The following is a 24,689-nucleotide window of genomic DNA, read 5'->3' on the forward strand; positions in this document are numbered from 1 at the left end:
CCGGAGCTCCCGGAGGAAACCCATGCAGACACAGGGAGAACATGCAAACTCCACACAGAAAGGACCCGGATTGCCCTACCTGGGGATTGAACCCAGCACCTTCTTGCTGTGAGGCGACAGTGCATCCCACTGAGCACCCCTGGATTAGGTATCAATTTACTAAAATGTTAATTAATTATGTGTCCTTCATGCTAGGCTCTACTTTTTTTTTCCCTTTTTCTCCCCCTTTAGCGCATCCAATTGTTCAATTTGCATCGTGTTTCCTCTCTGTCTATGCCAAACCCTGCCCTGACCGAGGAGATCGAAGCTGACCCATATCCCCTACGAAACATGGGCAGCAGCTGGATGCATTTTTGCCACCCACAAATGAGTGTTGTGCCACCTAGCGTTGCATGCGGAGAGACACACCCTAAGGGCACTCTTCCTCATCTCTGTGCAGGTGCCTCTAATCAGTCGGCAGAGGTCGTAACCGCCTTCTGACAGAAAGAGACCCACATCCGGTTCTTTGTCCCCGCCCCCCAACTGAGCAACCGGCCAATCGTTGCTCATACAGCCACTCGGCCTCGAACCGGTAAGGCAGAGCTGGATTCGATACGATGTACTCAGAATCCAGCTCTGGTTGCAGTGTGTCTTTTTACCGCTGCGCCACCTGAGCGGCTAGGCTCTACTTTTTTCTCCTGTACTAAGGTTGGTATTTTAGATTGTTGGGCAGTGGTGGCTCAGAGGTTAAGGTACCAGTCTAGTACTCAGAAGGTGGCTGGTTTAAGCCCCACCACTACCTTGTTGCAACTGCTTGGTCCCTTAATCCTCAGTTGCTTGCACTGTCATCGGTTACAGTTGTAAGTCGCTTTGGATAAAGGTGTCCGCTAAATGCTGTAAATGTTCTTTGTCAATCCCAGACGATGGAAGGAAACCATTTCCTGGATGAACGACATGCACCTTCTGGTTCTCTTCAGAGAATTATTTATTATATTAGGATTTAAACGTCATGTTTCACACACTTATGTTGCATTTATGACAGGACAGGTAATTACTCATTACACAAGATTCATCAGTTCAAGTTTTTATTGTCAAACACAGTCATGAACAATTTTGTATCTCCAATTCACCTCACTTGCATATCTTTGTACTGTGGGAGGAAACCGGAGCTCCTGAAGGAAACCCACACAGACACAGGGAGAACATGCAAACTCCACACAGAAAGGACCCGGACCACTCCACCTGGGAATCAAACCCAAAACCTACCCACAAACTGCTCGAGAACCGCCTATATAGTTTAATAACATTTCTTAAACATCTGTCCTGGTTAAGAGAAATGGAACTTGTGCCACCGACGATGCCCCCCAAGTAAATAAAAATAAAAAATACTGCCTATCAGTCAGCCAGAAAAAAAAAAGTTGCACAAGGTGGTTGAGGTGCTTTGTTCGTCCAAATCAAAATGTGAACAAAAACGTGCAGAAAGGAGCAAGAATCATGGTTGTGTGTGGCTTGCAATATACTCGCACCCACATACAGGAGCCACTTTGAAAGGGCGGAATTATCCGAATGTGCTCTTTCCTGATAACTGGATTAATGTTCTTTTCATTTGACTTTTTTGCTGAGGCTGAGACCCTCTGCAGAAGTGCTACTTATAAAGTTAGCCAAATCTAGCTTTGGATTATGTCACGAGTGAGCGCCGCTTCAGTGACTTGAGTAGGGGGATGAAGCTTGAAAGAAAATGCATTTTTAAGGTTTTCCCTCTTTTCCTTTAGGGTGAGTAAATTCCCATATCTTTGCTCAACCTTACAACACCTATTTCAAAGCAAAGAGCATAGCTTGAAACGGACACCTTCCTGTCCAATCTCGAAGCCAGAGCTAGTTTCACCCGCTGTATCCTGTTCTCCTCTTGCTGAGTTGGCAGTACTACAGCAGGTACAAAGACTGCTAGGCTCAGTTGCATGCGGATGCTTAAAAACAGAAAAAAGGGGGGCGCAGGCTTCTCCGCCGGGCTTTGCAATGAAGGTGGTCTAGGTAAGAAGACGTTACCAAGGAGATAGAATAGAATTATAGAGTGCTGATTCCCACTGAACCCTAGCACAAGTGAAGCTATTTATTAATACATTCTTAAATCATTTCACAGCAATGACTACACACCTATTCGAATCTCTCTTTCTTTATATTATAGATTATATACATTTTTTTTAGCTTTGATTAGTAATTAGTATATGACAGAGCCAGCTCATTTTTATTTTGTCCTCAACAAAATGCAAAATATGCCACAATCAGTAAGACAACTGGTTCTACTGTATTAGATCCATTTCAAGGGCAATTCTGCTGTGAATGTTCAGGCAAATAAATACCTGTTTGTCAGTTAAAACACTTTTGCCTCAAAAGTAAACAATGTGGAAACCGTTACATCTGGCATTAAGCTAACGCCATTTTCCACCAAAAGAACCTCATAACACCAGTAAATGTGGTGAGTGTGATGGTCTGGAGCTGCTTTGCTTCCTCTGGACCAGACAATGATCAAAAGCACACAAGCATGTCCACCTCTGAATGCTTTGAAAGAAACTAAATTAAGGATATAGAGTGGCTGAGTCAAAGTCCTGACATGAATCCCACTGAGATGCTGTGGCAAGAACAAAGAACAAGAACAGTGGGCAAAAATTCCTCCAGTGATGTAAAAGACTCATCACAAGTTACTGCATGTTTGATTGCCATTTGATTGCAGTTGTTACAGCCAAGCACAAGCAGTTCCTATGATTGGCTTTTGAATACATTTTAATCTTCAATAAATGAAATGATTATTTAAAAGCTGCATTTAGTATTTACTTGTGTTTTCTTTATCTCAAAATTAGTGGGAAAATATGAAATGCGACAAACTGGCAAAAATAGAAGAAATCAGTTTGTGGGCAAATACTTTAAAGAAATACTTAAATACTATAAAGGGGCAGCATAGTGGTGCAGCAGGTAATGTCACAGCTAATGCCAAGTTCACACTACACGACTTTCCAAGACGTCAGGTCGCTGTACAGTTCACACTACACGACTGGATCTCTGGTAATCGGGAGTCTTTTAAGTCGGTGTGGCTTTCACACTACACGACTGATCGGCGATATGGGATTTTCACACTACACGATCTATCACCACCTGGAATCGTGGGCGAGCTGCTCTGGTCTCCCAAACTATGTTTTGTCACCAAAATGATACCATGTCCAAAAATGCATGTCAACAAGTAGCGAGCAATCAAAGTTTGTGCGCTGATGTGCAGCGTAAAATCAAGGAGAAAAATAAATAAATCTGAGTGAATTGGGCTACGCAAGCAGCATGGATTGTTCTATAGTGAGTGGGAGGTTAATAAATATTTTTTGCAATGCAACGTTGGTGTTATGTTTTGTAGAGAATGATAAGGTCAGAAACGTGTGTGTGTGCCGACGTATTCTGATATAAACTATTTTATGTCCGTCCCATCTTTTTACACTCCTACTCCACGTTTCCCCTCACCCTGTATCTTGCGTTCTCATTGGCTGTTCGACACCGCACTCACCGCCAGTCGGCTGACTCATATCCAGATATTTGACATGCTAGATATATAACTTCATAGCCGCTCAGATCGAGTTGTTGAGAAGTTCTCACATAGCTTCCGAGCCGGCAACTCTAGCGCCGACCAGTCGGCGAACGAAAATCAGGGCAAAAATCGTGTCGTGTGAACTAGACGTAAGTACTATGGGGGAAAAAAAACATGCAGAAGATGGACAGACTATTGGGTAGAGCTTTGGGCCATCAACTGAAAGGTCGAGAGTTCGAATCCCAGCTCTGCCATGCAGCCACTGAGCTTAACCCTCTCTGCTCAAGGGGTGCCATACAATGGCTGACCCTGCGCTCTGACCCCAGCTTCCAAACAAGCTGGGATATGTGAAGAAGGAATTTCATTGTACTGCACACATCTGTATATGTATATATGACAAATAAAGGCATTTTATTCTGAGGGATTTTGTGGCCGGCAGGGTGGTGCCTGACTCATATTGACCAAGACAAGGTGCTTAATATAAATTAAGGGATTAAAAAATTTATTTTAATTAACTGTTAGCTCCACATCAGTTTCTATTTCATCAAACTATTAGTCAATTTCTCAAGCATATCTGTAGTTCATGCAATTAAAACAACAACATTTGGACAATTTATTTACTAAACACTTTTGAAAATTGATAATCTGATGTTATATAATAATAATAATAATATGTATTAATTACTTGAAGAACTTAAAAAATTCTGCTGAATTTTGTCACTACTGTTACCAAGGTAGCCGGGGGTTATAAGTGTCTCTCGCCTCACAGTCAAAGGCCCTCAACACCCACATACCCTAGTGTCCTAGCAACAGTAAAATAAATTAAATGAAAATATAAAAAAGCACTGCCCATGTTTATTTAGCCAGCAGTAAACTCTCAGGCAAAAACACTTCTGAAGTAACTAAACAGATACTGCAAAATGACGAGTATAAATGGCTCAGGTTGTGTAAAACGTGTGACATATTGCTTTATATTTTGTACAAAAAACTAACCATGCACAACATGTTATAACATCAATCTAAAAAGCCTACTCCATAAAACATTCATCAAAATAATCTAATCTAATGATCATATTTTTAAATCTTGCCTCATGTCAGCAACAAGGGTATTGCCCCATCATCCATGTATGCTGGTACGTGCCGCAACACAAATCTGCTCCTGCCATGCATAGTGTTATTGAAAAATAAATGTCTGAACCTCACATCCATCTTCTATATTAAATGGTCCCCCTACTGCAGGATCTTATTACCCTGTGCATTTTAAATCCCAAACCATAAACCCCACTTTATGCAAGCCATTACAATTTAATGAGGACCTACATGACGAACATGTGATTTTTTTCCCCCTGAACTCATCAGTTTTATTCACCCGATGCCAATCCCATGGCACAATTACAACAGAAACCAATGGCCATCCAGTAGGGAAATGAATAAGAAACATACTTAGAACATACTGTTCTTGGTCCTGGTTTCACAAAGACAATGTCAACTTGAACAGAAGCAGAACGTTTTACACACAATATTAACTGTGAAAAATGACATGCATAAGTGGGCAACATAAGATGGTCAGGTGCAAAGATCTTATTGCAGATACACGGACTCATTTATTCCAAGCTGTGCATTTGCATGTGTACCTTTGGTGCACCTTGTCAATAAGCTAACCAATGTATTTATTAGGAATACCCACTAATTACACAAGATTCATCAAGTCTTTAATGTCAAACACAGTCATGAACAATTTTGTATCTCCAATTCACCTCACTTGCATATCTTTGGACTGTGGGAGAAAACTGGAGCTCCTGGAGGAAACCCATGCAGACACAGAGAGAACATGCAAACTCTACACAGACAGGACCTGGACCGCTCCACCTGGAAATCTAACCCAGGACCTTCTTGCTGTGAGGTGACAGTGCTACCCTCAATAAGCTATACAAATCAACACCAAAACCTCTATCTCCAGCGGTGAGTCAAGCTTTACCTGACCGGCATATTACTCTAATCAATAGCAGACTGTCAATATATACAAACAACAGTGTCCATACAATTATTATATATAATATTAATCTATTTAGCAAGTACTATGTCGTTTGGATTGTGCAACCAGGTACTATTATATATTCATTTAAATTTAGTGACATGGAACACAAAAACCAAAAAGCTTTGATTATAACTATATTTCAAATCTAACACCTAATATTATTGTAGTGTTTACAATCTGGGTGTTCAAATATGCTCTCTATGGTCTCTTCCTTTTTCTATTTTTCCTGGGAGAGTCCTGACCTTTAAAGAACAGCATGAAAGAGGGCTAACAAAGCATGCAGAGAGACAGATGGACTACAGTCAGTAATTGTAGAACTACAAAGTGATTCTATATGGTAAGTGAAGCTGTGAGTGTAGAAACAAGGAGGTGGTTTTAATGTTATGGCTGATCGGTGTATGATAAAATACTGTACACTACCTTCTTTCCTATCAGCTTTTTTCTCAGGAATTCTCTTGCTTCAAACATGTAGGGGATGTCATACAGCGGACGGAAGCGTTTATCCTTGTTCTTCTCCTTCTCCTGTGGAACAGAACAAGAAATAAAAAGAAAGTAAGAAAAATGACAATGATTTCAAGTACTTCTTAATGTCAAGAATCCAATATGTATGGCAAATAACTTGGTTTTGTTAGGCAATACATCATTTAGAACACAGTATTAGACTCATCTTAAAGCGCATAAAAATCAAATATTTAACAGTAAACTGACTACAGTGCTGACTTATAATCTGATCAGAAGAAATAAAAAGTGACATCCATTATTTCCCATTTGGCCATCACAAAAAAGCTGATTAAAGTACACCCATCAACCACCTCCCTCCCCCAACAAAAAGACATAATTTTTTCTCAGCCCATTAGCAGGAAGAAGCCAAAACAAAGTGGACCAGTGACATCAGCGTCTGTAACATGCAGGGAGAAACTGGCCTCTGACACAGGTCCCAAGAATTGATGTGGTTGCATAAACTAGAAGGTCACATCAGTCACACACAACTACAACCCAATTTCACTTGAGGACAACAGAGTCCATTTTTTTCATATCTGAGTTAAGGTTAAAGTAACTTGTCAAAAAAAGGTTAATGGATACTAGGGGTGTAACGATACACTCTGCTCACGATTCGATTCGATTCACGATTCTGAGTTCACGATTCGATTTTCTCACGATGTTTTCTGAAGTGTAAACAGTGCAAAAACAATGCACATTTTCTTGTACAATTTTAAGCAAAAAAAAAAATTTCAGTCCCCTGCAATTTAAAGGTAATTACCAAGAACAGAGTACTTTACTGTAACCTACTAACAGGTTTACCAAATTTAAAATTACTTATCGCCATCTTAAATTGAAAATCAAAGTAATCAAACATGCTCATTAAGCTGAGCTGAGTCTTTAAATAGATTTTTTGTTGTTGTTTAAACTAATTTATTACCAAATTACATGTATAATGAAATACTAATGTAAAAAACATTTTATTAAATGTTTATTATTTAAATGGATTTATTTATATACTTAACGTGGAACAGAGTGCCACAACAATAAATTATAAAATACAAAAACAAAGACCCATCTTAATTAGACAAAAAGGTCTGATTCTGTATATTATTTGTAAATTTGCATCTACAGTGGAACAACACAACATCAACAAAGAATCACTCAACAAAATATAAATGAAAATGTGCAACACAAAAAGCAGCATCCAGGTGACAGTATTTGTAAGTATTTAGTTAAGATTAGCATTCAGAAAAACCAAGACGCTCATCTTTAAGGGGTTGATCCTGTTTCTCCTTTCTGTTATGATCTGCCCTGTTTTAGAAAAGATTCTATCTGAGGGGACAGATGTTGCTACAATACACAGTGACATGTATAAGATGTGGGTAGACTGAACACTTGGTCTCCCACCAGCTCAGTGGGTCTGAACTGTTTCCTGTCACTCATTTTCCTCACATTTCCAGCGTGTAATGTCTGGCTATGTAAAGCGCTCTGTAAAACTTTTTTCTGTAAAACTACGCTTTGTAAATCAAGTTCTCTCTCTCTCTCTCTCTCACACACTCCCTCCTGTTCGTGTGCTCGCTGTCCGTGTGTGTGTGTGTGTATGTAACCCCTCCCCTCCTGCTCAGTGTAAATCAATCACGTGCGGCTTTAACAGAAAAAAACCCGGAAAAAACACAAATCGGCTCCCAATGAGGAGCCGGATCCCGTCGTTTACTTTAAGAGCCGACTCTAAGAGCCAGATTGTTCGCGACCGACCCATCACTAATAAATTACAGAACGCACGTGCAATCGCGAAGATGTCCACGATGCACATCGCTACATTTTTGCATCGCGATGCATCGTGAAACGATGCATCGTTACACCCCTAATGGATACTAAACAAGGAGGTAGAATTGTAGTGTTTGAAGTGTCTGATATATTACAAACTGCAAAAAGCCAAAAATAGCTCTCGTCTGACCGGCCATAACCCTGTTGAACATCAAGCATCTACACTGTATTGGCAAAATAATGTGATCATCCCTCCTAGTTACTGAATTCAGGTGTTTCGACCACACTCATTGATGAGAGCGGTATAAAATCAATGATGTGTTTTCCACCTAATCCTGTCCCAGCATGACCGAGTCGCTGTGCAGAAACTGTGGGTCTGTAAACATGTGGCTTGACATGTTTGTTGTGAATGCCTAAACAGAGTCCTGAACCTCAGTCTTGTTGAATACCTTTGGAATTAATTGGAATGATGATTGCAAGTTTTGCTGCTTCTCATGTGAATGTGCCCTTACTAAAGACGCTAAGAAATACGGTATTCCAAGATCAAGCATCAGGAAAAAAAATAAAGAAGCAACGGTAAAGTGCAGGTTTTATTATATTTTTATAATGATTTTAACTGTTTTTAATTGTATTTCAGTGTTTTTATATTATACTTGTTTTATTTTCAGTGTATAAGAGTCAAAAACAACCCCATTATTTTACATAAGCCTAAAATATATGCACTTCCACGAGACCATGGAACACATTAACAGGTTCCCCATAAATCCTTATATAAGCATAAACTCTATTATGGCCAACAAGTTCATAGTAAGGTGCACAAATACTACATCAGGTGTATATTTACTACTAAGTAATACAACACTTATGGAAACACAATAATGATTGTACAATAACAAGCACCAACAACTAGCTTTCTAGGATGAAGCAAAAATCAAAGACAACATTAGGTTTGGTGTGTTGTTACAAGATGCTGGCAATTTTAGCAAACGCTTTTATACACTTTCCCTTTCTAGAGTCAATATAATGATCTTAGGAAACATTATTCTGTAATAGCCATTACCCTAAATGAGAAGAAAACCAAGGGTAGAATGCTTAGTAAACAGATAAGCTGCTGCATTCGTCTCACCCTTATGCTCAAATTGAAATGTAAAATACCTAGTCCACATGCAGGACTGTGCAAGCAAGAGAGCATACACAAAGTGCTTAACCGAAAACAGACATGAGAAACCCTGCTGGTGAAACAGAGGACAACCACCATTCCTCCCGACTATAAATAACCACGGCGATTCCCTCTCCTCGAGCAAGAACAGGGGGAGACCGTCCATGCTGGAGCGGCACAATAGCGAGTGAATACGTGGGGGCTGGGAAGATGTCTTATGTCACCCTGTGCAAGGCTGAAAGGTTTAGAGCGAGGTATACAGCAGACTGGCCACATTGTGTATGTAGGCGAGAGAGTAAAAGGCTCTCTTAGCCAAGTAAAATACTTTGTTCTCTCTCTATAGCTCTTCAGAGCAGTGAAGTCCGAATGTAGGATTATTAGATTAATGCATTTCATGCTGATGAGTACAGTGACTGCTGTGACCACAGACGGTGAACCTGGATCATTAGCAACGTAGAAATGCATTATACACCTATTTGAAGACAGCAAATTTAAAGCAACATTCTGTTTGATCAGGGAACATTAAATGTTGCCAGAGCTAAGAGTTCTTTTAGGAAACGAAATGTCTGGTCACGGTACATGGCAAATCAGCTATGTGTCAGAAGGTCAGAGCAGGTTAGTGACAACTAGGGCTGCAACTCGATTATTTTTGTAATCAAGTATTCTATCGATTATTCCAGTGATTAATCGAGTAATCGGATAAGAAATACTTTTGCTTTAATGAAGAGCAAAAATAAATACGTATAAGATTAAATAAGACGCGTCTCTTAAAACAAACTACATTTTTATTCCTTGTGTACAGGACAGTTTAAAGAGAACATTTTTGATATGCGAAAACAAATACATAAAAAATAAATTAAATACTTTTAAAATGTAAACAGGCAACCTAAAACTAAAGGGATAAATAATAGTAAACAATAATACATTAACATCGCCTCTAATTTGTGCAACTTTTAGAACTAAAAGTTTCAGCTACAGCTCACGCAGAACATAAACCTTTAATATTTTGTTGGGAGGTTTTGTGGCATTTGTAGGATGCAAAAAAAAGTTCTCCTAGATGAGGTAGATTTGGCGTTTGTGTGCGTGTACATGTGTGTTTGCCTAAGCCTTTAAAAAAGCCTGTGGTGGTTACAATGAAGAAAAGTAAACGTATCAACAAGACGCTCTGATGGTGTGGATGTTGTTCTGAGTTTTAGTTGTTTTTTGTTTTTTTTCAGCTTAAATTATCTCAAACTTTCTGTGGTTTTCTCTGTCCGGTCTCCTCTGTTCGCCCCTCGCTATTTTCTCTCTCTCTCCATTTTGCAGTCTGCGCTATCAAATCTCGGCTGTGTTTCAAATCGCACACTTTCATACTGAACAGTACGCAGGAGCGGCGAGCGTGTCCAAAAAACGTAGTATTCATTGAACTGTACGCGAAAAGTACAAGGTTTAAGTCCTGTTAAGTACTGTTTAAGTATGAGATTTCGGATGCAGCCCTCGGCTTCTTCACGTCACCTGCTCACAGCGTGAACGCGTTGTGCAAAAGTGCGAAACACCGTGAGCTCAGCTGTATATAGTTGTATGGATTAAACGATGCCTCAATGCGAAAAATCTGAATCGATGATTTTTAGTAATCGAATTACTCGAGTTTCTTGAGGAATCGTTTCAGCCCTATAGACAACATTTTTTTCTTTTAAATAAAGTGGAAAGTACAGTTGAACACCATTTGTTTACTAAAGGGTATACCCAACCAATTGAAGTAAAAGCCAATACATTTGCAAAAATCATATTGTCCTATTGATTTAAAACCAACTAGAACTTATTTTTTAAAAGCTTTTGTCTGTTTTTGCTTTCTTTATCTTACTTGTCATATGCTGCTATAATAAAAATGCTAAACCGTTTTTACGTTGTGTATGGTGCACTGGCTGGGGTTAGAATGTCTCCAGTTAGCAAAGCAAAAACTGGTGGAAGATAAATATCCTTATAGCTTATTGCAGCAAAAACAGTACTTGGGTCGAACGTACCTCCTTCTCTTAATAAATGTGGTTGTCATTATTATTGTTAGTGGGTGGAATATATTAGGCAGCAAGTGAACTTTTTATCCTCAAAGTTGATGTGATAGAGGCAGGAAAAATGGGCAAGCGTAAGTATTTGAGCGAGTTCGACAAAGGCCAAATTGTGATAGCTAGACGACTAGGTTCAGAGCATCTCCAAAACTGCAGCTCTTGTGGGGTGTTCCTGGTCTGCAGTGGTCAGTATCTATCCAAAGTGGTCCAAGGAGGGAACACAGTGGTAAACCGGCCAAGGCTCATTGATGCACGTGGGGAGCGAAGGCTGGCCCGTGTGGTTCGATCACACAGACGAGCTACTGTAGCTCAAACTGCTGAAGAAGTTAATGCTGGTTCTGATAGAAAGGTGTCAGAATACACAGTGCATCACAGTTTGTTGCGTATGGGGCTGCATAGTTGTAGACCAGTCACGGTGCCCATGCTGACCCCTGTCCACCGCCGAATGCGCCAACAATGGGCATGTGAGCATTGGAACTGTACCACGGCGCACTGTGCATCGCTTACCAGGGAAACAAATGGCACCAGGATGCACTATGGGACAAAGGCAAGCCGGCGGAGGCAGTGTGATGCTTTGGGCAATGTTCTGCTGGGAAATCTTGGGTCCTGTCAACCATGTGGATGTTACTTTGTACACCCTGTTATGCCTGATCGGTGTGTGTATATATATATATATATATATATATATATATATATATATATATATATATATATATATATATACAAATGCTATATGAACAGATGCCATTTTTACAGAATAATTCCACATCTAAATCTAACACACACACTAACACACACACACTAACACACACACACACTAACACACACCTCCCAACTGCAACCCATCTCCCACATTTCTCTTCTCCATCTTTCTCATTAACCAGTGTCATTACCAGTTTGTGATAAATGGCTCTGGGGCTAAATGTGACAGTGAGGTAGGATGAGGGATAAAAAGATCCAGCTAAAAGATCACATACAATGAGCTTTAGAACCAAGGGACAATAGAATTAAACTGTACTGTAAACCATCAAATTATTAGAAACTCAACAAACACAACATTAATTTATAAAACATTACACTTGCCAGTCAGATCTTAAGATCTTTTTAATCTTGATAAATATACTGACTTGGCAAAACTGAGATATTGCTTAAATGTTAATTATTTGTAACTAAAATAGATCGGCATGCAGTTCATTAGTCTCTAGATGCACCATGGCTGTGGTTTGTAATTAATCGTATCACTCATCCTGTCAATATGCAAAGTTAATAACCGATTGCTTTTGTGTCCAAGAACCAATATTTCCATAACTGCAGTGTTCATCTTTAAGCTAAGAAACACATTTCAATAAACCCTAACTATTAATACCTACAAAAACAGCCTCTTAGTATTGAGTTAAATGTTGGGTATTCAGTATCATTATGATTTATGGTTTAATAGGCTCATATATAAAGGAATTCGCTTAATGCTTTAACAAAATAACTAACTAATACAAGAAAGGATTCTGCGCTCTGTTATATTGGTTGGTTATTTATATTCTACATTAATACCTTCAGTATGTAGATATCACCAAGTAAAAAACACACTGGCATGCTATGTAAGATATAGCACTGGATTTTGCACACTGACCCATGTACTTAGCAACACAGCAGCAGGACCAACAGTCTTAACAGTCTACTAGAATGTTAGAAACTGTAAACGTAAGGACATTTTTAAAAATGCAATAAAATAAAAACATAAAAACAAGAATCTGTGAGTTTTGCCTGAAACGAAAAAAAAAGCTTCAAGTTGATCGTATTTTGTTAATAAAAATAATTTTACAATTTGATGACCAACACATTCAAAAAAAGCTGGGACAGGGGCATGTGAAAAGTGAAATGTTTATAAAATATTCAAGTTAGACTCAAATAAGCAGGAGAACTGGTAACAGATGGAGGTATTATGACCGAGTATAATAGGAGGATCGATCAGTCTTTGCAAGCCCAAGGTGGCTCAGGGCTCTCCACTGTGTTTCATGCTTCATGACAGAATTGTCAATCAGTATAAAAAGTAGGATTAAAGAAGGAATTATTTCTGAATACGATTTTAGGAAATATCCATCACAAAACCATTGCTTATAATTATTATTTTATTCATTTAATAGGATTTTAATGTCATGTTTTAGATTCATGACAAAATAGGCAATTACTTGTTACACAAGATTCATCAGTTCACAAGTTTAATGTCAAACAAAGTCATGGACAATTTTGTATCTCCAGTTCACCTCACTTTAATGTCTATGGACTGTGGGAGGAAACCGGAGCTCCCGAAGAAAACCCACACAAACAAGGGGAGAACATGCAAACTCTACACAGAAAGGAGTAGTTGCTGTGAAGTGACAGTGTGACCCACATCATTACTCATAAGACTTATAAACTGAACCTTATACATTAAACTTGTAGTTGGTTTAATGCTACGCTGTTGGAATTGGATTGTGTTGTTTGTTTTAACACACATTTGAGTCATTTATGGCATGATCAGTATTATGTTCGAGTCTGCTTATTGTATCTTGTCTTTATATTTTTGCTCCAATTAATATTTTCATGGTTTCAGGGTTGTGTACTTGTTGTCTTTCACTTGTGTACTTGGGGCATTCTATCAGGATGTGCTTTATCGTACTAGGATTTTGGCAGATTTAGGATTCTGTTGTATAGTCTGCACTTGAATGCCAGCATCGATACCAATACTTTATACAAACGAGTGCAGTGCAACCCAGTCTCATTTTGTATTACTTCATTTCTTCTGGTTTATTCATATTATGGTCTGCTGTTTAAAGTGAAAGTTATTGTACAGCACCTTGATTATCATTTAATTATGCTATGCAAACAGATAATACTAACAATCAAACAGATGATACTTATAAGTATTAGGAGGGCAGTTGTAACCGAGCGGTCAAGGTTCTGCACTAGTAAGCAGAAGGTTGCTGGCCCTTCATCAAGGTTCTTAACCCTTAATTACTTAGACTGTAAGTTGCTTTGGATAAAAGCGTCTGCTAAATGCCAAAAATGTAAAGTATAATAATAAATGTATAGATTAAATACCTGAAGGTCGATAATAGACGCTAAAGAATTAATTCAATACATTTGGAAATTATTTGAAGTAAAGGGCAACATTGATTATCACCCAAGATGTCATGAACCTAGAGCAAACTTCTTACAGACACACAAAACACATTACTGTAGTCTTTGTTCTAATCAATAAACATAATTACAAGATAATGTAAGAGTAGAAAAAGAAATGGGTTTTTCCCCACTTACAATTAATCTAAGAAAGAACAGAGGCAAACTGAGAATAATCTTATAGCAGTAAGTGACATTAAACCAATTAACAGTCATTTTAGCTAGGTCATTTATGATGCCACAGTTCTGTCTCTAAATAATATTGATTCACTTTAAAGCCCTCCAGTCCATGCCATCAAAGCATAGGCCTTATAACAATAACTTTTCAAAGACAATTCCTTGAGGAGTTCTTGTGCTGTGAGCAATGCCCCAGTTATTGTGCATAATCCATCACATACTCCATTTTCATGACAATTATGTTTTGCTGAAGTAAAAGCTTGTAGTTATATGTTTAATTGATGAATAGGCTTATCTGGTTTAGTTATTAAAAGGCTGGCCACTTTCCACTCATCCCTTAAAAAAAAAAAAACACATGAGAAAGCTAGTGCGCGGATTTGACAGTAAGGTCTGGTTCATGCTTCATTAGAATTGCTTTTGAAAAATCACTATGGAGGGAGGCAGCACACTAGCACGTGTAAAATCAAATTAAATAACAAATACAATGGACATGGCAGACGTGAAGAAGTTTGAGCCTTTTTTGCTAATTTGCTACATTTGAATGTTTGTTTGTTTAATTCTTAACGCCATGTCAGCTGCTATGGCTATTATCATGAGTCGCTAATAGAGTCAGTCTTTAAACGTCAAAGTGGTGGTTCTATTTGCTTTCTTTACTTGTGCTTATGATGGTGTTTGTGTAACTATAAGGATGTAGAGTTTTAATTGTTTTTTTCCCCTAACATATGGATTGTATGCGTTTTCTCCCATTTTCTCCCAATTTAGCGTAGTCAATTTGTTGCTCACGCCTCCGACGACCCATGCACAGCCCTTAACAGAACCCTTTTGCACATATGCACTCTGTACAGGTGCCTCTATCTGCCAATCAGGGTCTTTACACAACGTTTGAAGACCCCGCCCACATATTCCAGTCACCCCTCCCTACAGGCAATGCCAATTATGACTGGTGGCAACGCCGAGTTTCAAACCGAGGAGTTCAGAATCTCACGCTGGTGTGCTAGCAGAATATCCCGCCGCGCCACCTGGTTCCTAGTTTTTGGAGAGGAACTAAAGAGAAAAACATTTGAATGTAGTGGGCAAAACGCCTCTAGTGACTTTCCTGAACTGCCTTGCACTATGATGTACAGTATGCTTTTGATCTTTTAAGGCCTGTTCAGAAGTAACTATAAACAAAGTTTTCTTTTTTTGAATTATTAGTCAGAAATCCATTTAAACAAAGCACAGACTGGTTATTGTTGAAAGCATGGTGTTGTTTACACCACTTACAATAGAATACACAAACAGGGTACAGTAGGGGGTCGAGGCAGAAGTGGCACTGAGACTGAGACAAATGTGGCTCATGTAATGTTGCAAGTGCCAACTTAAAGATGAAAAAGATAAACCATGTGTTTTTGTGGTTATTTGTCTAAATATGCAGTGTAGTATTGTGTGTTTTTCTGATTTACTGCATAGCCCAGCTATTTTAAGCCACTGATCTAATAAATGCTACAACAGACCTATACTAATAATTGTTGCAAGTATAAAGAATTCAGACATACCTATTGATGCTGTTTTAGTACCAAAGCAATTATACAATAACGTAGCCAACAAAAAATTTATATTGCAAACAGAGAATGTGTTTTGTGAGTAAAAATGTAAAAGAAATGTGTAAAATGTAAAGAAAAAAAAGTTCAGTTATATTTTGCACATGAAGTTAATCTGTTGCAGTTTTATATAACAAATTATACATTACATATTTATATTACATTCACCATATGTTTTGTGCATATTATACTGACTTCAGACTTGACTTGTAGCCTAAAGATTCATGACTTCACTTGGACTTGTATTTTGTGACTTGTCCAACAAGCTCATGGAAGAGATGCTCACATCACATTTAAAAAAAACAGCTCTCTTTTCAGCTATAACAGCCACTTTTCTGATTAGGCTTTTTAAGTATGACTTTAAAGTATGTCTGCAGGAATTTGTGCACATTCAGTCAAAAAAGCATTTGTATGACTGGGCACTGATGTTGGTCAAAAAGCCTCAAATGATGTTCCAGTTCATTCCAAAGGTGTTCAGTGGGGCTGATGTTTTTGCTGGCCACTGAAGTTTCTTTAAACTAAGCTTTTCTATCTGCCTTTATAGAGCATGCTTTGTGTACAGGGGCACAGTCATGCTGAAACAGGAAAGGGCCTTCACTAAACAGGAACCATATAATTTAGTTTATATTTATAATGTATTTATTTATGATTATGATTTATAGTTTATGATTTATTATACCTGTTAACCATTGTTGCAGCTGAAACACATGAATTCAGTAATTACAGGGGGTGTCCCAATACCCAAGTACTTTTGTGCATATAGTTCTGCATGTGGAGACACACACACACACACACACACACACACACACACACCATAAAATTAGAATATCATGAAAAAGTTGATTTCTTTCAGTAATTCCATTCAAAAAGTGAAACTTGTATATTATATTAATTCATTATACACAGACTGATATATTTCAAATGTTTATTTCTTTTAACGTTGATGATTGTAACTGACAACTAATGAAAACCACAAATTCAGTATCTCAGAAAATTAGAATATTACTTAAGACCAATACAAAAAAAGGATTTTTACAAATGTTGGCCGACTGAAAAGTATGAACATGAAAAGTATGAGCATGTACAGCACTCAATACTTAGTTGGGGCTCCTTTTGCCTGGATTACTGCAGCAATGCGGCGTGGCATGGAGTCCATCAGTCTGTGGCACTGCTCAGGTGTTATGATAGCCCAGGTTGCTCTGATAGTGGCCTTCAGCTCTTCTGAATTGTTGGGTCTGGCGTATCGCATCTTCCTCTTCACAATACCCCATAGATTTTCTATGGGGTTAAGGTCAGGCGAGTTTGCTGGCCAATTAAGAACAGGGATACCATGGTCCTTAAACCAGGTACTGGTAGCTTTGGCACTGTGTGCAGGTGCCAAGTCCTGTTGGAAAATGAAATCTGCATCTCCATAAAGTTGGTCAGCAGCAGGAAGCATGAAGTGCTCTAAAACTTCCTGGTAGATGGCTGCGTTGACCTTGGACCTCAGAAAACACAGTGGACCAACACCAGCAGATGACATGGCACTCCAAACTAGGGCTGAAACGATTCCTCGAGTAACTCGAGTAAATCGATTACTAAAAATTATCGATTCAAATTTTTTGCATCGAGGAATCGTTTAATCCGCACAACCATATACAGCTCACGGTGTTTTACACGGACGACTTTCACTTTTGCGCAGCGTGTTTAACGCTGTGTGCAGGTGACGTGAAGAATCTGAGGGCTGCGTCCCAAATATCTTAAACATAAACAGAACTTAACAGGACTTAATCCGGGTTCTATTTGCGGACAGTTTAATGAACACTACGTATTTGGACACGTTCGCCGCTCCTGCGAACTGAACGTATCAGTTTAGGACGCAGCCGAGATTTGATAGCGCGGACTGCAAAATATAGAGAGAAAATAGCGAACAGGAGGAGACTGGACAGAGAAAACCACAGAAAGTTTGAGATCATTTTAAGCTGATAAAACTAAAACTCAGTATAACATCCACACCATCAGAGCGTCGTGTTTACTTTACTCATGTTTACTGACTTTACTTCGTTTCAACCACCACAGGCTTTTATGAAGATTTAGGCAAACACACACATACATACAGTACATACACACACACACACACACACACACACACACACACCAGATCTACCTCATCTAGAGACACAATCCTGACAGATTTTTATCCCCCTACAAACACCACAAAACCTCCCAACAAAATATTAAAGCTTTATGTTCTGCGTGAGCTGTAGCTGAAACTTAGAGTTTTGAAAGTTGCACAAATTACAGGCTTATGTTCATGTATTTTTGTTTATTATTATTTATGACTTGATGACCTGATGTTTCAGGTTGCCTGTTTACATTTTAAAAGTAAATTGATTTATTTTAGATTTATTTATTTTTGCATTTAAAAAATGTTGAACTGTCCTGTATGCAAGGAATACAAATGTACAGTTTGGTTTAAGAAACATGTCTTATTTAATCTAATATGTATTTGTTTTTGCTCTTTGTTAAAGCAAAAGTATTTCTTATCCGATTACTCGATTAATCGCTGGAATAATCGATAGAATACTCGATTACAAAAATAATCGATAGTTGCAGCCCTACTCCAAACCATCACTGACTGTGGAAACTTTACACTGGACCTCAAGCAACGTGGATTCTGTGCCTCTCCTCTCTTCCTCCAGACTCTGGGACCTTGATTTCCAAAGGTAATGCAAAATTTACTTTCATCAGAGAACATAACTTTGGACCACTCAGCAGTCCTTTTTGTCTTTAGCCCAGGCGAGACGCTTCTGACGCTGTCTCTTGTCCAAGAGTGGCTTGACACAAGGAATGCGACAGCTGAAACCCATGTCTTGCATACGTCTGTGCGTGGTGGTTCTTGAAGCACTGACTCCAGCTGTAGTCCACTTTTTGTGAATCTCCCCCACATTTTTGAATGGGTTTTGTTTCACAATCCTCTCCAGGGTGCGGTTATCCCTATTGCTTGTACACTTTTTTCTACCACATCCTTCCCTTCGCCTCTCTATTAATGTGCTTGGACACAGAGCTCTGTGAACAGCCAGCCTCTTTAGCAATGACCTTTTGTGTCTTGCCCTCCTTGTGCAAGGTGTCAATGGTCGTCTTTTGGACAACTGTCAAGTCAGCAGTCTTCCCCATGATTGTGTAGCCTACAGAACTAGACCGAGAGACCATTTAAAGGCCTTTGCAGGTGTTTTGAGTTAATTAGCTGATGTGTGGCACCAGGTGTCTTCAATATTGTACCTTGTCACAATATTCTAATTTTCTGAGATACTGAATTTGGGGTTTTCATTAGTTGTCAGTTATAATCATCAACATTATATTGATTATATATCAGTCTGTGTGTAATGAATGAATATAATATACAAGTTTCACTTTTTGAATGGAATTACTGAAATAAATAAACTTTTTCATGATATTCTAATTTTATGACCAGCACCAGTATATATATTAGGGCTGGGTATCGCCACTAATTTCCTGGATCGATTCGATTCAGATTCACAAGGTCCCGATTCGATTCGATCTTCGATTTTCGATTCGATTTTCGATTCAATACATTTAGGCATATTTGAGTTACATTAACAGGTTTTGTTTAAATATGTACAGATGTTCAGAGAACGAATGTGGTAATTGTACAAAGAACACTCATTATAAAAAATTTTTATTTTGTTTACATAAATAATTAATCCAAAACAGAAAACAGTAACATTAATTTTTTATTATTATTTTATATGTCTGACACGCTACAACATTGTAAATGTAATGTAAACATACACCTGGCTGTTGAACAGCTTATGCCAAGTTTACACTACACGACACTCTGATTAACACCTGGTCGCTGTAATGTTCACACTACACGACTGATCGCGATGGGGGGGTTTTACACTACACCATCTATCACCAGGGGGAATCACAGGCGAGCTTCTCTGGCCTCCAAAACTACGTTTTGTCACGAAAACACACGTGAGAAGTGATGAAAGGTTTAATGATACCACGTCCAAACATGCACATCAACAAGTAGCGAGAGATCAAAGTTTGTGCACTGATGAAATAAATGAATCTGAGTGGATTTGGCAACACAAGCAGCATGGCTTGTTCTATAGTGAGCTGGAGGTTAATAAATATTTTGTTTTGTAGAGAACGATCAGGTCAGAAATACTGTAAAACTCGTGTGCTGATGTATTCTGATAGAAACTATATTGCGCTCCACCACCTGTTTACAACCTCTCCCCTGTGTTTCCCCTCGCTGTTTCTCACATTGATAGAGAGCCGAGTTTTGATCGCAGAGCGAACACCGAGTTGCTCCCGAATCCAGCACCGACCCGTCGCCGAGCGAAAATCAGTGCGAAAAGTTGTGTAGTGGTCATAACTTGAGCTTCTGCCATGCTAAACTGATGTGCAGGTCAGATCTCGTTGCATGAAAAAACACTGGCTGGTCACGCAAAATTAAAGGGGGTAACAGATTTCCGTGTGCACCGTAAAAAGGGGCGTATTTAAAAGATCAATCTCGCGTTTATATGAATCGATATCGGATCGTTCAAATAAAGATCGATTCGAAAAATCGATTTTATAAACCCACCCCTAATATATATACAGTGTATCACAAAAGTGAGTACACCCCTCACATTTCTGCAGATATTTAAGTATATCTTTTCATGGGACAACACTGACAAAATGACACTTTGACACAATGAAAAGTAGTCTGTGTGCAGCTTATATAACAGTGTAAATTTATTCTTCCCTCAAAATAACTCAATATACAGCCATTAATGTCTAAACCACCGGCAACAAAAGTGAGTACACCCCTTAGTGAAAGTTCCTGAAGTGTCAATATTTTGTGTGGCCACCATTATTTCCCAGAACTGCCTTAACTCTCCTGGGCATGGAGTTTACCAGAGCTTCACAGGTTGCCACTGGAATGCTTTTCCACTCCTCCATGACGACATCACGGAGCTGGCGGATATTCGAGACTTTGCGCTCCTCCACCTTCCGCTTGAGGATGCCCCAAAGATGTTCTATTGGGTTTAGGTCTGGAGACATGCTTGGCCAGTCCATCACCTTTACCCTCAGCCTCTTCAATAAAGCAGTGGTCGTCTTAGAGGTGTGTTTGGGGTCATTATCATGCTGGAACACTGCCCTGCGACCCAGTTTCTGGAGGGAGGGGATCATGCTCTGCTTCAGTATTTCACAGTACATATTGGAGTTCATGTGTCCCTCAATGAAATGTAACTCCCCAACACCTGCTGCACTCATGCAGCCCCAGACCATGGCATTCCCACCACCATGCTTGACTGTAGGCATGACACACTTATCTTTGTACTCCTCACCTGATTGCCACCACACATGCTTGAGACCATCTGAACCAAACAAATTAATCTTGGTCTCATCAGACCATAGGACATGGTTCCAGTAATCCATGTCCTTTGTTGACATGTCTTCAGCAAACTATTTGCGGGCTTTCTTGTGTAGAGACTTCAGAAGAGGCTTCCTTCTGGGGTGACAGCCATGCAGACCAATTTGATGTAGTGTGCGGCGTATGGTCTGAGCACTGACAGGCTGACCCCCCACCTTTTTAATCTCTGCAGCAATGCTGACAGCACTCCTGCGCCTATCTTTCAAAGACAGCAGTTGGATGTGACGCTGAGCACATGCACTCAGCTTCTTTGGACGACCAACGCGAGGTCTGTTCTGAGTGGACCCTGCTCTTTTAAAACGCTGGATGATCTTGGCCACTGTGCTGCAGCTCAGTTTCAGGGTGTTGGCAATCTTCTTGTAGCCTTGGCCATCTTCATGTAGTGCAACAATTCGTCTTTTAAGATCCTCAGAGAGTTCTTTGCCATGAGGTGCCATGTTGGAACTTTCAGTGAGAGAGTGTGAGAGCTGTACTACTAAATTGAACACACCTGCTCCCTATGCACACCTGAGACCTAGTAACACTAACAAATCACATGACATTTTGGAGGGAAAATGACAAGCAGTGCTCAATTTGGACATTTAGGGGTGTAGTCTCTTAGGGGTGTACTCACTTTTGTTGCCGGTGGTTTAGACATTAATGGCTGTATATTGAGTTATTTTGAGGGAAGAATAAATTTACACTGTTATATAAGCTGCACACAGACTACTTTTCATTGTGTCAGTGTCATTTTGTCAGTGTTGTCCCATGAAAAGATATACTTAAATATCTGCAGAAATGTGAGGAGTGTACTCACTTTTGTGATACACTGTATATATATATATATATATATATATATACACACACACACACACACACACACACACACACACACACACACACACACACACACACACACACACACACACACACACAGCTAAAACCGCTGCACATTCTTTATTTCAGGTCTGTTCAATTCGATTAAATTTGCCAGTAAGTCTCTTTCAAATTGGCCAACATAGTTAATGAAACTAAGGTCATAGTGAAAACAGCCTCTTTGGAACAATTGCTGTTTGATATTCAAAGCCAGTACAGCTCCATATTAGAGTTCACTGTTAAAGTGGAATGATCAAGTCTGACTTTATCCTGCTCCGGCTCCATGAATTTCACTTTCTGCTTTTTGTCTGCAAATCTGAACTGACTCCAAATCCCCACTCGAGGGATGTCAATTCCACTTTACCGTTTACTACAAGCCCTAAGTGGATCAAAGATCATCCTTAATATGCATCAATATCTGCATAATGACTGTTCTGAGGTAACAGCACGACTTGAGGTCAAAGTCTTTTAACTCTCCTACACAGTTTGAGTTATGTAAGTGTCATCAGCAATACCGGTTTTGTATTGTAAAGGTAAAAAGCAAAAGCACTAAAACAGGGAAGAGAATTAAATGTTAACCATTAATCGCATCAACTTTATTAAAAGAGCTTCAAAACAATCACTCGCATATTAGGGTGAATTTATAGAGAGAAAAAGGAAAGAATTAACGGAAAAGAAAAAAAACAAGCTAACACGCAGTGTTTCTACAGACCTACTCACAAAAAGAGATATTTATATCACATTTAAAAACTGAGCTAAGTCATGTTTTTAAAAGAAATGCTATTCATCAGTTTCAGACATGGGGCTAGTAAATAATGCAATGGCCTGCAACTAATACTGCAACCAATCTGCATTCTACACTAATTCTACAAAATATTTAGATTAGACTTGCATGAATAAGAAACTAGCAGGTGTGAAGTAACTCATCTGCATGAGTTACTCCATGCATCCCTCAGCAGATTACAACTATAGCATGAAAGCTATCCTCACATATGTTCTAATGCAGATTATTGTTTCTACAGAAAAAAGAACCAACCATCATGTACATGTCAACAGCTCATATACACTTTCAACAAACATGTTTGTCATGACAGGTTACAGAATCATCGACTTCAGTTACATAACACACAATGTTTTCATTTCATCAGAGACGAATGATGTTCAGGCCTTCCTGGCCCTATGTGAAACAGTAATTGCCCATATAGCCACTAAATCAAGCAAACAACCCAATTTAATTGACTACTGGGTTCAATTTTACTAGCCACACTCAGGCAGACCTGTTGAATCCAGAGATGGGGACTCTAGTCTGTGACAAGTCCGAGTCGCACGTAAGTCGCACACACAGCGACTTCAGACTCGACTCGAACTCGTTACAAATGACTCTGACTTGACTCGTGACTCGCATAAAATGACTTGTGGACAACAAAAGTCAGCAACGTTAGTTACGTGTGACAATTACATATAATATAAGTGAGGCTTATATATAATATAGGGAGTGACGCTTCATCACTATGCCGGAAGCTGGCTAGTGCAAAAAATGATACGATCAGAATGTCGATTTTATTTATATATAAAATGATGAAGCGTCACTCCCTACTTTGACGATGAATCTCACTTAAAATGGTGGAATACCCTACGTAGTGCACTTCACAGTAACAGCTAATGTGAATGAAACGCTCCCACAGAATTGGCGCTAATGATTGGAAAAAACGCTTTCTGAACCAATCAGACCCTCTGATTTGAATTTTTAGTAAGAAATGCTGTTATTTGCATGTATTTAGTTTGCAGCGTCACACAGATAATCGTCAATGAAACGCTTGATTGGCTTTCATACGAGTTCGTGTTTTACTTCACAACTGGGAAAAGTTTGGAGGCACATTTAAAAAATAACAGATTATATTCCTAATGGGACAACACACGGTTATAAATTTAATAGCATCTGGAAGAACATAAGCTAAGGTAAGCAGTATTATGGAAATTTTTCTGTGTTTGGGATTTTGGCCGCTGTGCCGTAATTTGCAATGAAAACAAAACGTCAGTTTAAGCTTTTAACTGGTAACTAGGAAAGTAAAGGCACGAAGTAAAACGGCAAAATACAGTCGCTAATCTGTTGGTTTTTATCTGCACATATTATTCGTTTATTTCTACGCTACATTTCCAATATATGTTTTGTGTAGATTATATTGACTCGTGACTTGACTCGGACTCTAGCACATCTAAAGAACTGAAGGTCTCTCTTGCCTCAGGTAAGGTCAATGTACATGATTCTATGATAAGAAAAACACTAGACAAAAATGTCATGAGAGGGGGCAAGGCACAAACCACTGCCAAGACTTTAGGGATAGTATTCTATGTACTGATATAAGTCCTGTAACATCTGGCATAAAGCCAACACCAAATTCCAACATAAGAACATCATTCCAACAGCAAAAATTGGTGGTGGTAGTGTGA

The 24,689-nt window shown here is 39.0% G+C and overlaps 1 protein-coding gene across 3 annotated transcripts in view; it reads right to left on the reverse strand.

Moving 5' to 3' along the window:
• Positions 1-24,689, reverse strand: part of snd1 (staphylococcal nuclease and tudor domain containing 1) — a 320,334-nt gene that overhangs the window by 249,196 nt on the left and 46,449 nt on the right. For all 3 annotated transcript variants that reach the window (XM_062994655.1, XM_062994656.1, XM_062994658.1), the window contains exon 11: positions 6,006-6,107. In XM_062994655.1, coding sequence (XP_062850725.1) covers positions 6,006-6,107 — 102 coding nt within the window. The remainder of the gene's footprint in view (positions 1-6,005; positions 6,108-24,689) is intronic.

This window comes from Trichomycterus rosablanca, chromosome 1, assembly GCF_030014385.1.
Source record: "Trichomycterus rosablanca isolate fTriRos1 chromosome 1, fTriRos1.hap1, whole genome shotgun sequence".
Lineage (NCBI taxonomy): Eukaryota > Metazoa > Chordata > Actinopteri > Siluriformes > Trichomycteridae > Trichomycterus > Trichomycterus rosablanca.